We start from the raw sequence: 13,451 nt of genomic DNA, 5'->3' as shown, positions 1-13,451 counted from the left end.
TGTTGATTGATTAGCTGAGTTTGGCTTCATCCAGATCCTCAGGCTCCTCGCAGCAGACAGTCCAGCTGAGCCGGGCAGCGCTCATTCTGCTCAGACGGAACCATCTCTTCCCGACATCCTTGTTTCTTTCGATTACAGCCTCTGGGGTCTGAGAATGTCCACCTCTGCGTCCAGCATCCCTCACAGCGGCTGCTTTTATCTGATCCGCCCGCTTTGACTTAGTGGTTGGTCGTATCCTACAGGCAGATCTCATCATTTGATGGGCTCTTTAGTCTGTCTGTGTTGAAGGGCCTGTGGTGATCCAAGACCGCTCAGGGGAACCTGTCTAAAACATAACTGTATTTGTGTTCTGCTACATCTAAAAAAAACAAACAAAAAAAAAAAACATTGAAATCCTCAGTAGGGACGTGAGAGTATTATTGTGTGCACATCAAAATGCTCTTAAAGTCCTCATGAAATCAACGATCTTATTTACTTTGTTAGCACACATTACAGATGACACACCTAGCACCTTTCTTCCCGTCTCCCAGATCACTTTGGCTGTAGTAGTCCAGTCCTCTGGAAGCCCTTCTTGACCACCTAAAGCTTGTCTCAACTCCTCCCTGAAAACCACACAGCACTCTTCCTTTTCCAACTTCCATCACTTTGTCTTAATATTTATTTATTATTATACCATAATTATTTACAAGAATTTGTTGTTTCTGGCCTTACGCATTGAGACTCAGAGAATATTGTTTATAATCAGTATCGAGCCACCATTGCATGGTATCTGATGGAAGAAACATTGTAGAATTATATTTTCTATAAATAGGTTGAAGGACAAACTGTGAGAGTTTGAAAGGAAACACTGTATTTCTCATGTTCACTTTCACTTCTTGACTTCCTGTTGCTCTTTCTAGCTTTCTTAACAGGAAATGGGGTTGTTTGTATTTGTTCCCCTTCTACATTTACTCTCAATTACATATACAACAAATAAATCAAATCTGCCACTGAGTAACATTGCAAAATACCAAAGCAATATGTGCAGCAACAACGGCAATGTACAAAAATGTCTGTTACACTGTCTCTCATTATTATTTTATATATTTTTTGTACTGATACAGCTTGTAATGAATGTGAGTATACATACTATCCCTTTAAACAGTTCACCGTTTGTTTTGCAGCTCTACTAATGGTCAGCAGGCGGCGATATTTTCTCATATTTCACCAGATTGTTTTTTTTTTATTATTATTTGGAAATATAACTATTTAATAACATGCATTCATGTGGGGTTTCTTAATTTTAAGTTAATAAGAAATCAAGAATGATTAAAGTTTTGATTTTTTATTATTATTAGCCTATTATTTTTTCATGGGGTTTATGCTATTAAGAGAAATAAAGCTAAACAATGGGTAGGCCTAGTCTTTCAAAATATTACTCAAATATCGACTATACACAAATATAATAGCCGATATAACTTTTGCCAACCAAAACTTCTATCCTGAAACCTGTTTAAATGGTTAAACTTTAAATAAAGCATGCAGCAGTTGTTTTAAGAAGGAAACTCAAGTTCAACAATCAATGGCTTTAATTAAATGCATTTGTGCTTTAATTACAGTAGTGGCTTTAGGTCAAACACTTCTGATACATTACATCTCACAATGAAATGCAGTATTCAAGTGATAAGAAAAAAACAGAAAGGAAGTACAATAAGTCAAACCCTTTACATCCCTGAAGATTTCATTCATGAATAGCATATTAAAGTAATTTATAAAGGTTCATGTCACAGCAGTAAAACAGTTTTATTCATTATCTTTATGGTTTTGATTGTGGGGTAGGCGTTTTTGGTTATTGCGATACATTTCTCTTTTTCTGTTTTGTACAGATGTTTCTGACATTCCAGGAAATTCCCCCACATTTTCCTGCAGGAATTCACACACAGTAATATGGGAGTGGAAAAGTTGAACATTCACCCATTTATGTCACCCATTTTATGTTTTAAAAACGTTTTATCTTGGTTATGTGAATGTTAAGGAAACATTCCATTCTTCAAACATCATGGGAACATTATTTTAGAATGTTAAGGAAACAAGTAGAACATTTAAATTAAGTTAGATGAACAGTCTGTGAAAAAAAAACAGTCTGTGCATGATGTTTAAATAATATTTTTGTGCTAACATTTTGAGAACATTATTAAAGACCAGATAACATTAAAAATATTTGTTCATAACTTTGACAGAACCTTGCCAGAATGTTCCTTGTTAGTTGAGTCTTCCTAGCAGGGGCGTGGGGGGGAGGGGGGGGGGGGGGGCCTTAGAAGTCAGTTTTCTATACACAAATCCGCCGCGAACTTTATGGGCGCCGCCATCTTGCCTGCCGCCATTACTGCGTGCCTGCGAAGTGCGTGACGGTGTGACACTTGCCGGTGTCCTCTAATGACATTTCAATGAAAGCGGATCCTGCACATTAAATAAAATGTCTGGTGAAAGGGAACATTGGGTAGATGATGTCAGGCATTGGCCAAAACTTACAGAAAGGTAATTTATTGACAACAGGATGTATTAATGTATAAATGCGTCTGCCAAATGTAATGTATAAGACAGCAATAAAACTGAACAATGTCATTGTGAGCTGTGTTGCTAATATTAGGGCCCTGCTTTCCGTGATCATGGAATTGTTTTACACAAACACGTTTTGAGAACATGAAATAACGAACAGTTATGAGGACTTATGCTGCACTTAGAGCAGCGCGTGGCAGTAATGCACGACGCGCTGTAAATGATAACAGAAAATAAATAAAACATACGTGCCTGTTACAAAGGGACTTTAAGTCACAATTACACAAATGTAACTTCGTAGTTTTCTCTATTGTTACTGACATATTATGGTACGAGTCCACTGCCTGAAAACCTCACGACACTGATTCATACGCAGCGGCTGATCTGTGATGTAGGATGCAGTATCTGGCCAATCCATCCCGAACTCATGCCCTGTAGTTTAGGTTCTGACGCTCATCGCATGCCAGATGATTAATAAAATAATCTTATACCTGTAGGAAGATGTATTCTATTGCTACAACTGGTCGTGGCTATTTATTGCAGCTTGTGAACATATGCATGAGCACATCGGTAGGTCACGCAAGTTTACGTGCTGATTTAATAAGGCCATATTTTTTGTAACTGATCATTTCATATATGTCTAACGTTAATTGTGACTAGGTCCGTTTGTAATGGACACGTATGCTTTAATTATTCTCTGTCTTTAAGTGGTTTTCTTTACGTTCATCACAGCGCGCCGTGCATTAACGTTACTGCCGCGCGCTGCTATTTATTTATATATTAATCAATTAATTGTATTATTATTGAAAGTATCAAGATTTACAAACAAATATCGCTGCATAAAATCAACTTCTTCGAATTCGAAATAGGATACAGAAAAGATATAGCCTGATGGAGCAGCTCTTAATATCCTGAATACAAACGGGGGAAAATAATAATAGTATGCATTCGTAACAAAAATAAAAATAATTTATAAGGGAAAAAAAGGTAGGCTATTATAACATGACATGAGGGGAGAATCAGTCATTGTTAAGCTATTAACCTCATTTGAGAAGTGTTTTCGTGTACGCACTGCTCTAAGTCCTTAGCAGCGAGGCACGCAGTAATGGCGGCGATGCTTTACTTCCGTGTTTCGCCGGATTTGTGTATACATACACATACATGGTATGGGGGCCCAGCAAGATGGTTTGTACCCAGGGCCCAAAATTTGGTGCTATGCCCCTGCTTCCTAGTCTTGACCCTTCTGCTAAACATCCACTGATGAACTTGATCTTGTAAATTCAAATCAGATTCTGATGGAATGTGTAAAGTTTATTAGTGTGAGTGTCTGTGCAAATTCATGAGTTTATCACTTCTCATTTCTCCTCTTTACAGCCCTCACACAACAGTTGCCAAAGCAGAAATCTGTCCCGTATATTTACTCTGCTTTATTGTGAATGCTTCATCGTCGGTGCATGATGTTCCAAGAAAAGTTTATCTTTGTAATCTTTTATCAAAATGCAATAACTTGAAAATGCAATAACATGCCTCTGACAAGACTTTCTTTTTCAGATGATGTTATGAAACCCTTGTGAATCTACTGAGCCAACAAGTAAATCTTACTTTTACCGTTTTAATGTAAAACGTAATCGATCACGTTGGCCATTCTCCACAATGGCCATTCATCCTTGAAAAGAGTCTCAGTAATCTCACTGACCTCAAGCATCCCTAAAGATGGATGAACTCGCGTGTGCACATTCAGTGATCAGTCTATAAACAAAAACTCTTTAATGAGAAAATCTCCCCTTGTTTACTTTGTCAGAATTTCTAAAGTTTACTTGTCAATACTTCAGAGTTCAATTCACTGTGGGAAAGTTTCTACATTCACCCAAGTGTGTTTCCTGTGAAATGTTTTGGCATGCAAATGCACAGGGTTGTCTGTTGCTCTTTATAGATGTGAGGCGAGCTTCTTTGTCCACTCTGTCACGCAAACATCTCCAGATGGGACAGACAACACAGAATACTGGAGGAACATACATAGATATCTATACATATCCAAAAACAATAACAGTGCTTGTTTGTTTGTGTTAATCAGTCTCATATGGGCCTAATGTGAATGTTGTGATATTGGATATAGTCCTTGGACGTGATGGAGGTGTCAGTATTGTAGCAAGGAATATATTTTTTAAATAAACGTTTGGGAAAAATATAGTGTGTAAATAAATAGGAGAAAATCTATTGTGCAAGTGGACTTCTTTGGTGTTGTTCGGGATAAAATGTTTATGTGTGCCACGCTTTTCATTATATTGAGGAAGCGCCCGGCAGGGTTTATTTTTCCGAGATTATTACGTCGTCCGGCAAGCCACGCCCCCGACTCGCTTACGCACTCTGCACGTACGGCAGTTACACACGTTCGGTTTGTGTAATAACCGTCCGCCACGAACACAACACAACAGCCATCGGCGCGGCGTTTAGGGGGAAAGCGTCGCGTCAGAGCGTTACTGTCTCACGCACAACATGGAACAGAGGACGTTAGTTAGAAAACAACAGCGCATGAGGCAAAGACAATCGCGGGCACCCGCAACTTCACGCGCGAACGCGCTGACAGCGATTTAAAAGCCTTCGTAAAAGTTTCGTTGAAGCGCGCGTGACGTTGGACGAGTCAAATGTAACAGGCGACCGCTGTCAGGTTGTTTGTTTGTCTTTTATAATTAAAATCGGAGGGAAGTGTAGGTTGGCATGGGCGCCAAACAGAGCAGTCCTGCTGCCAACGGGCGCACGCGAGCGTACTCGGGCTCGGATCTCCCGTCGGGCACAACGTCGAGTAGCGGCAGAACGGCGGCGATGAGATATCACGCGCACAGCACCTCAGGTGCTACATCCTCATCGTCGTCTTCATCATCCGCGGCAGTGGCCTCTCACTATATCGGCGCCAGGACGCGCTCCGTCGGGGGTGGCACCGGTGGCCCGGGCGCGCGACCCCAGTCGGGCATTAATATACCGAACTCTGGTGCGTATAGTTCCCAAGAGTCCGGTAACAGCACACCGGAGGAGAACGGCGGAGAGAGAGAGCGGTCAACCGGCACTCCGAGACTGTTGATCGGATCTTTACCTGCTCACCTGTCGCCTCATCTCTTCGGAGGTAAATAAACTGATTTCTACTTGTTGTAGTCAAGCTGAGCATCAACCGGTTTCTGTTTAACCAGTGCCAAACCTGATGTATGATGTAGCCTAAGTTGGATAGAAAGAACCATTTTGGGGTCGTAAAGAACCTTTTTAAGTGAACAGTCCGTTTTTTTCTGAGTGTGAAGAACATTTTAATCTATAAAACCTTTCCCCACTATAAATAAACTTTTGTGCAATGGTATGGTTCCATGGATGTTAAAAGTTTGAGTTGTTATTGTTTTTTTTCTTCAATACTGGTCTTTATTTAAAGTCAGCTACATAAAGGTGTAGTTATTTGTAGGCTAGTTGATGTGACAATTCACCTGAGTAGTTGACACACAATGTTTAACATCAGCACTTTTATATTTATATCAGTGCACATGTAATAAGTGAACTGCTATATAAGTTTGAGAGGTTATTAAGGGTAGGTGTCAAGGTCGTGTTTGTTATTATTCAACTTAACAGCTTATGTCATGATCAAGTTCACAGTGGTAATAGTTAACGGATCAACCCTTGTGGAGTTTGAACCTTCACCTTTTAGTTAGCCACTAGGTCACACCACCCATTAGGTTAAACCAGTGGTTTCCAAAATACGGTTTGGTTTTATTATTGTTGAAGCAATTGGGTGAGCTTATTGAAGGATGTGATGAACCTTTTTTACTCTGGAAGCTGTTTTTTTTTTTTTTACAGATGCATGGTAACATGCTGGTGCAACAGTGGTAAAAGACTGCAACGTGTTCTGAGGAGTCTTAATGTGGTTATGATGTGCTCTGAACAGGTGTACTGTAGAGATGCATGTGAGCGATAATTATTTCCAAGTAATTCACTGGTGATGCAGGTCTTTTTGTTGTTGAGCTTCTGAGAACCTGTTCAGTAATCTGGTGTTTCATAAACAGCGGTGTCATTCTATTTAAATGACTTATTCTCAGGAAACCATTTATTTTTCAGGAAAGTTCTCTTTTGCATGATGCACTTTTCACTCACAGATCTTGTTTTTTTCAATTCATACACTCATACTATTTTTCAGTTCATGACCTTGGTGTTATAGCATATATTTGCATACAGTTGAGCTACAGGAAAGCTATACCCAAAAGTAAAATGCATGATTGATTTTGGAGAAAATCAAAGTGTCATCATGTTAAATCGTGTTTTGGAACAAAAAATCATACAGTAAAACAAATTGGGTTGTTTTAAGCAAACATTTAACCCAACTGCTGGGTTTGTCCATTTTCCACCCAACCCAAGCAAGAGTGTAATGGTAGTACACTTATACTTTATTTTTTTCTTATGATGTTTAAGTGAAATATGGCCTGTCATGTTTTCATGAGATTGCTGCTGATGCTTAGTATTGCTGTTCATTGTCTCTTGCACAGACTCTGGAATATTCAAATCCATTGAAAAGGCAGGTGAGGCTGTCAGTTATTGGGATAGAGTTTCCCCTGCCGTGGCCTCGATTGAGCTTTAATTCTGTAACGGGCTTTTACTGGTGATTGAAGTTAATCTTTAAACGTTGGCTTTAAACAGGCCAACTGTGGATGAGATCAAGAAGGGAGTTTTTAAAGGGGATATGAGACTTGTCTTCACTTTCTATTATCAAAAAGCACGGGGGAATCCTGCCTATAACAGACTTTCCATTTGTATCAAACCTGGAGGCAAGATCATGGTGTCGTCTTATGATCATAGTCTAGAGCTCTATTTGAACTATTTCTTTTGCTGTGACTTTGTAAAAAGTGAATGTGAACTGTATAGAAAAACCAGTGCATGTTTTAGTGTTGATCAGTGTAATATTAACATACTGTTTTGACACACACATAAAAAAAAACACTCTTTAATTAATGAGCTGGCATCTTTTAGTGAAACGTAAACTTTTAGTGAAAACGTTTTTCTAAGAATTGTAATGTATGCACAAAAAATGTAAACTGAATTTGTGAGGGTTTTTTTTTTTAGTGCAGTATGATTCGATAACTGCAGTGAGTTTGTCGCGCAGTGTTGATTTACTCTTCTCTTTTTTCAGTTTCAGATAACACATGCATGTTTATTTGTTCTCATTTAAAGGTGCAGTGTGTGATATTTATGAGGATCTACTGACAGAAATGCAACACATAACTATGTTTTTAGTGGTGTGTGTGTGTGTGTGTGTGTGTGTGTGTGTGTGTGTGTGTGTGTGTGTGTGTGTGTGTTTTTATGAATGAGCCATTTCTGTACTAGGGTGTAATGGTTCTCTGTAAAAAATCAAAGAGTACCGTTTTCCACTCACGGTACGCCATGCACTTGCACCACGGTTCATCTCGAATCTGAAGTCTCATATTCGGCTATTGCATGTTTATGACGATGGATACACATTCTGGCTTCCCAATACATTACAACAGTGATGGTCAAAAAGTGTGGACAAAACAGTCGTTCTTTAGTGCCGTCTGCTCTACTCACTGTCGAGTTATCTGAGAAATTTGCATCAGTATTTGCTTCTAACTCGACAAAGCATCAGCCAACCACAGGGGGACACAGGGAACAACTCCAAATCACTTTTCAGCTCTTGTATTTAGTAATTTTGTCAGGTCAGACAGTAATTTTACAGTTTGCTCAATGATTTACTCACCGGCTGCTTCCAAAGCAGGACCGAACCTTTATCGCTGGGACCGCTCCATCAAAAACACACTTCTTTGGTATGATTTGGTGAAGTCCTGACAGCAGTGACTGTAGAGATCCACTTTGCGACGCGACTGAACCGATGTTGTGACGCTTCCCGTCATTTCTGCGTTCAAAACGGTTCAAATGCAGCGCTGCCTTCCCGGAATGCTGTGCTGAAGCGTTGAAGTCGCTTGATGTCACCCATAGGAATAAAGTGGAGCGCGGCGCTCCAGTGAGTGTTTATGGGCGTGCTATTCCTCTCTCGCTCTAGTCACGCGCGCGCACCCTACCGGGAGAAGAGCCCGTACGGCCCATACAAGGACCTTCCGTTCTATTAACGTCAAGCCGACCCATACTCGAAAAAAACTCTCCGAAACTTGTGAGAAACCGGTGAGAGTATTTTTAACACAGAAATACTCCATCAAACGTCCAACATTAGTTTTTGAAACTTTGTCTAGGTTTAGGATGGGAATCCAAGTCTTTAACGGTGTAAAAAAAAGCTCAGTATGCATGACACAGCATCCCCCCCCCCCACACACACACACACACATACAACTGTCTCTAAATTTGGTCATTTACATTTTATTTCTGCTTACTTTTATTTCTTATTAACGCATAACATTAACATTCTACATGAACTATTTAAAGCTGCAGTAGGTCTCTTTTGTAAAAATATTTTTTTACATATTTGTTAAACCTGTCATGTCCTGAGAGTAGAATATGAGAAAGATAATCTGTGCAAAAATCAAGCTCCTCCCAATGGTCCTATTGCTATTTGCAGAAATACACCGCTCCTGGTAAGAAACAACCAATCAGAGCCAGGAGGAGTGCCTTGTCAGGAGCAGTGTCAGTCATGCTCGTGTGCGCTGATCACATTTGTTTCATTTTTTAAGAACTACAAAATTAAGATAAGTTATTATTTTAGCTTCTTGAAGTCGCTGTGGGTGTGAATTCCGTGTCAAAACTGTAGCCGCATAACATACAGATAAAATGTCACACACTGCGTAAAGCAACTATTGAAACCTACTAATTGTCATGCTGCTGAAATAACCTGCAAACCTTATTTAGCATTACATATTGATAGAATAATTACTTGCAGACTGTAACGTTAGTTACCATTGTACCGTTACCAGCTATATATTACTTATAGAAATAGTGCAACGTCATATAGTTACATTACATGTATAGCAAAATACGTAATGTTTTGAGGACTACGTTTGTAGTCAAAGTATGGGCAGGTCATAGTCAATGTAAATCATATTGTTGATGTTTCGTCCGTACCAGTGAATGTGCCATAACTGTTTATCCGCCGTCAGCGGTGGGCCTGTGCGTTCACGGCAGGCTCCGATGTGATGGGGAGGAGCTGTGGAGGGAGGGCTGTAGCGCAGCAGAGAGCAAGGGGAGTGACCTGTGAGTTGAGCTTGTATAAATTTTCAGGCTAAAGCCGGGTGCACACTGTGCGATTTTTTTTTTTTTTTTTTGCCCACGATTTGGCCATCTGAGACAAATTTAGCAAATCCTAAAAGATTCCTCAGATCCTAGGCTAAAATCTGACGTCTTTGGTCGTTAGTTTGACATGTTCACCGGCAGCCGATTAATGACCGCTGCGATCAAATTTGACCTCAGACGAAATTCTGGCAGTGTCAGAAGATTTGACACAGAATCCTGCAGTGTGACTTCTCCTATGACAACAGTCAAATATCTCGGTTTTTCAAGACAAACTATGACCAAAACGAGAGTTAGAAATGTCTTTGTAGCCAGCATTTCAGTCCCGCGTGTAATGCAGCTCACTGTCACCCAACGCGTCATTCATTGATGATATAAAACTCCGGGTGAGTTTTCTTGCGCACTTCCGTTTTTAGCGCGCCTTAACTATCGTGCAGTCTGACATTAATGACAACTGAGATCTTAGGGTGTGTTCACACTTGTCATGTTTGGTTCGATTAAAACGAACCCTGGTGCGGTTGCTCGGTTAGTGCGGTTAATTTGAACATTTGTGAACGCTGCCATCCGAACCCTGGTGCGCACCAAACAAGCGGACCGAGACCGCTAAAAAGATGGGTCTCGGTCCGCTTCCAAACGAACTCTGGTTTGGTTCGATTGATATATGAACGCAACACGGACCAAAGACATGTAAACGGGCCAGCGGTCAGCTCGTCTCTCTACTTCTCGGCAGCCATTACAATTAAGGTTACAAAAGTGAATAATTTAAGAGAAGTGTGTCATTACACTAACCTGACAAGCCAGACCCACATTACGATGTTTGGTCTGGAAACTCACCATTGATAGGGCTGAACCCGAGAGGCGGGATAAACCGTTGTCTTTCAAACCCTTGGCACACAATTGGATATCGCTACAACCAACCAGAGCAACGTGAAGCGGAGCTCATTGACAGATTAAACTTTCGCTGTATCCGGTCGGCAAAATTCCAAACACATCTTCCCTTCTTAAGAATGACTTCAGTGCCATTCTTTTCTCAGAGATGAGCTTAACTCCAAGTCTTCCAGAGTCGCGGTCAAAGCTGATTCGAAAGGCCGCCGTTCGCCAGCTTCTGTGTTTACTAGAAGCACGCAAGCACAACTCGGCCATCATTATGTTAAGCCCCGCCCACCGACTCTATACACGATGTGATTGGCCCGACCAGAGTTTGGTTTTTACAGCTCAAAAGTGTATTGAGAGTTGCTAGACGACACTCACGGCAGATTAGATTCGCTGCCGCTAGGGTGTGTCTAGATTTCTAGGCTATCATTACACAACAAAAGACAGAAAAAAGACAGCAGCAGGATTATTACACTGCTATCACTAAGACCGAATGCACGGATACTGTTACGCATGCGGCTGCGCTAATGTTAACGTTCACTCATGACAAAACTGACAGTTTACATGTATACTTGTCAACACTGTCATTTTGTACAATTATTTACGTGTATTTGACCATTGACACACAATTCGGTGCTCGCAAGCTCTTAGTGAGGCGGCTTTAAGTGTGTGCTTTTAGTGTGCACGAGCGCACCATCTCTTAGAGAGTGGTTTAAACACTGGCAAGACATGCAAATTATTAACTTTAGTGATGATGCGACACTGCCTCGATTGTGCAAGTGACAAATCCTGTGTCGACTGCAGCGTGCAGATGCAGTGTGGTGATGTGAAGCCATTTGTGTATTTTGAGAGGGAAAGAGAGTGTGTGGTGATCCACTCACGCTTTTTGTGAACTTGCGTCTCACAGAATTTTTTCAACTTACTTTATAAGTTATTTAATAAAGAAATTGTACCTCCCTTTCAGCATTATAATTGTATGGGTCGTCAGTCCTAGTTTAACTTCATGTTGTCTTTTAAAGCTACATGTCCTACAAATCTGTTGACAGAGATCTAGATCATTTCCAAACCACAAACCACCAATGAAACCAGATCCAGTCGTTTGAATCGTCATCACTGTGGTTTCAAAAAAAGTCCTTTGCCGGTAATGCGTGAACTCGGGACACCTGACACGTGGTCCATGTTCATACTGTCCACACTCAGTAAAACACACATAAACAGAGAGCAAGTCAAACTGTGTGTACATTAAATACACACTGCCTTGCTCCCGCTTCACTCTCACTTTTAATGAAAGCCAGGAAATGTTTGTTGTGGCTCCCCTTCACTCTCTGCTTTTCCGTGACTTGACTTTGACTCAACAGGCTTTGTGTGTCCCCTGTTACCGGAACGGCTTCGCCTGCAATCTGCTGAATGATTTCTATTGTGCATTAACATTTCTGTTTTTGAGGGTAGTAGCACATGTTGGCGTATTTACAGTAGCTGATATCTCTTAGGCTTCCACATCTATTTTAACTAGTTGACCAATCGTCTGTCAATGTTTACCTTGTGTAAATGACTTACATTGTGCTGCATCAGCGGTCTTGTCCAGTGTTGTTTTGATGGACAGTGTGTGACTGAGGAAATGAAAGCTTGCATATCTCCATTGCATGCTTTTGCATCTGATTTCAGATCATCACAGATTTCCTAAGCACAAGTCAGTTAACTTTGTGTAAGATAAATGTATGGCATGTTTAGATACAGATAACAAATATTTTAAAACTGTGATCATCTGATACCAATCTGACTTATATATATTTGACAGTCTGACATATATTTGACATCCTGAATTTTTTTTTTTTTTGAGTATCATTTGATACATCAGTCTGTATAGCCTGATCACGAACGACTCATTTTGAGACCCTGTTTAAAATTAATGGGGAATATACTTTAAAAAAAAAAAAAAAAAAAAAGGGGGATTTTTAGCATTATAGGGTGGTTTTGTACTCATTGCAGACCGATATGTTTAAACACTGTGTAAAAGTGAATTTTGCCTAGTAGGTCCCCTTTTAAGTGGCAAATGACAAAAATGCAACGCACACCTAATAATCCTCATTATGGTTATCGTTCTTGGTGTGAATGGGCCTTTAAGTTTGGTTTATTTTTTGAATTAGTTCAGAGTGCTACAGTGAAACTGATTTAAAACTATTATTCGAAATTCATTTAGCATGTTATGAATATCACCAGATAACTAGTGCAAAGACGTGGGAACTGGCTGACATCAGGGAAACTGCGCATTGACGGTAGCTTGAACTTGAACTCGGTTTGGGAATGGGTCATACTAGGGGTGTTCGATTCCAGGTTTTTTGGAGTCGAATCCCCGTCACTAGGTCATACCCCTTTTCCGCCAAGGCAGTGCTGGTGCTAGTTCGGAGCCAGAGCCTAGTTTCAAATCGGTTCTTTGTCTTTCCACACCCAAAGCACCAGCTCCGAGCCAGAAAAAGGAGTTCTTAAGTAGCACCAAAACATTGCTGGGCTAGAAGAAAGAACCGCTTGTGTCAGTGGTTGGAGGCGGAGTTACCGTGACCAACAAGATGAACACAAACTTGTGACCGGAATGTTTTACATAGCAGCTAATCAAGCTAAAAGCAGCTTGATTGTAATCGCCGTCTATACAAATCACGGTCAGCTGCATGAATGCGTTGGATTCCCGGCGTTTTGAATGCCGACGTGGGATCATAAAGTCATGAGTCATTGTTGATGGAAGGCTTGTTCGAGATGCATCGGTGTGCGCTGTGCAGACCGATCACTGTATGACATCAAATTAGCGTTACAGTGAGATGCAAATC

General features: G+C 40.6%; 1 protein-coding gene across 1 annotated transcript in view; it reads left to right on the top strand.

The window, feature by feature from the left end:
- The first annotated feature begins 4,899 nt into the window (after nt 1-4,899).
- Nucleotides 4,900-13,451, top strand: part of znrf2b (zinc and ring finger 2b) — a 66,871-nt gene continuing 58,319 nt past the window's right edge. Inside the window, exon 1 of the mRNA XM_067447898.1 lies at nt 4,900-5,659. Within this exon, the coding sequence (XP_067303999.1) occupies nt 5,257-5,659 (403 nt within the window). The 5' untranslated portion in view covers nt 4,900-5,256. The remainder of the gene's footprint in view (nt 5,660-13,451) is intronic.

This window comes from Pseudorasbora parva, chromosome 7 (assembly GCF_024679245.1).
Source record: "Pseudorasbora parva isolate DD20220531a chromosome 7, ASM2467924v1, whole genome shotgun sequence".
NCBI classification, from domain to species: Eukaryota; Metazoa; Chordata; class Actinopteri; order Cypriniformes; family Gobionidae; genus Pseudorasbora; species Pseudorasbora parva.
Note: the sequence above shows the minus strand (reverse complement) of the source record. Positions and strands in the feature narration are given on the sequence as shown.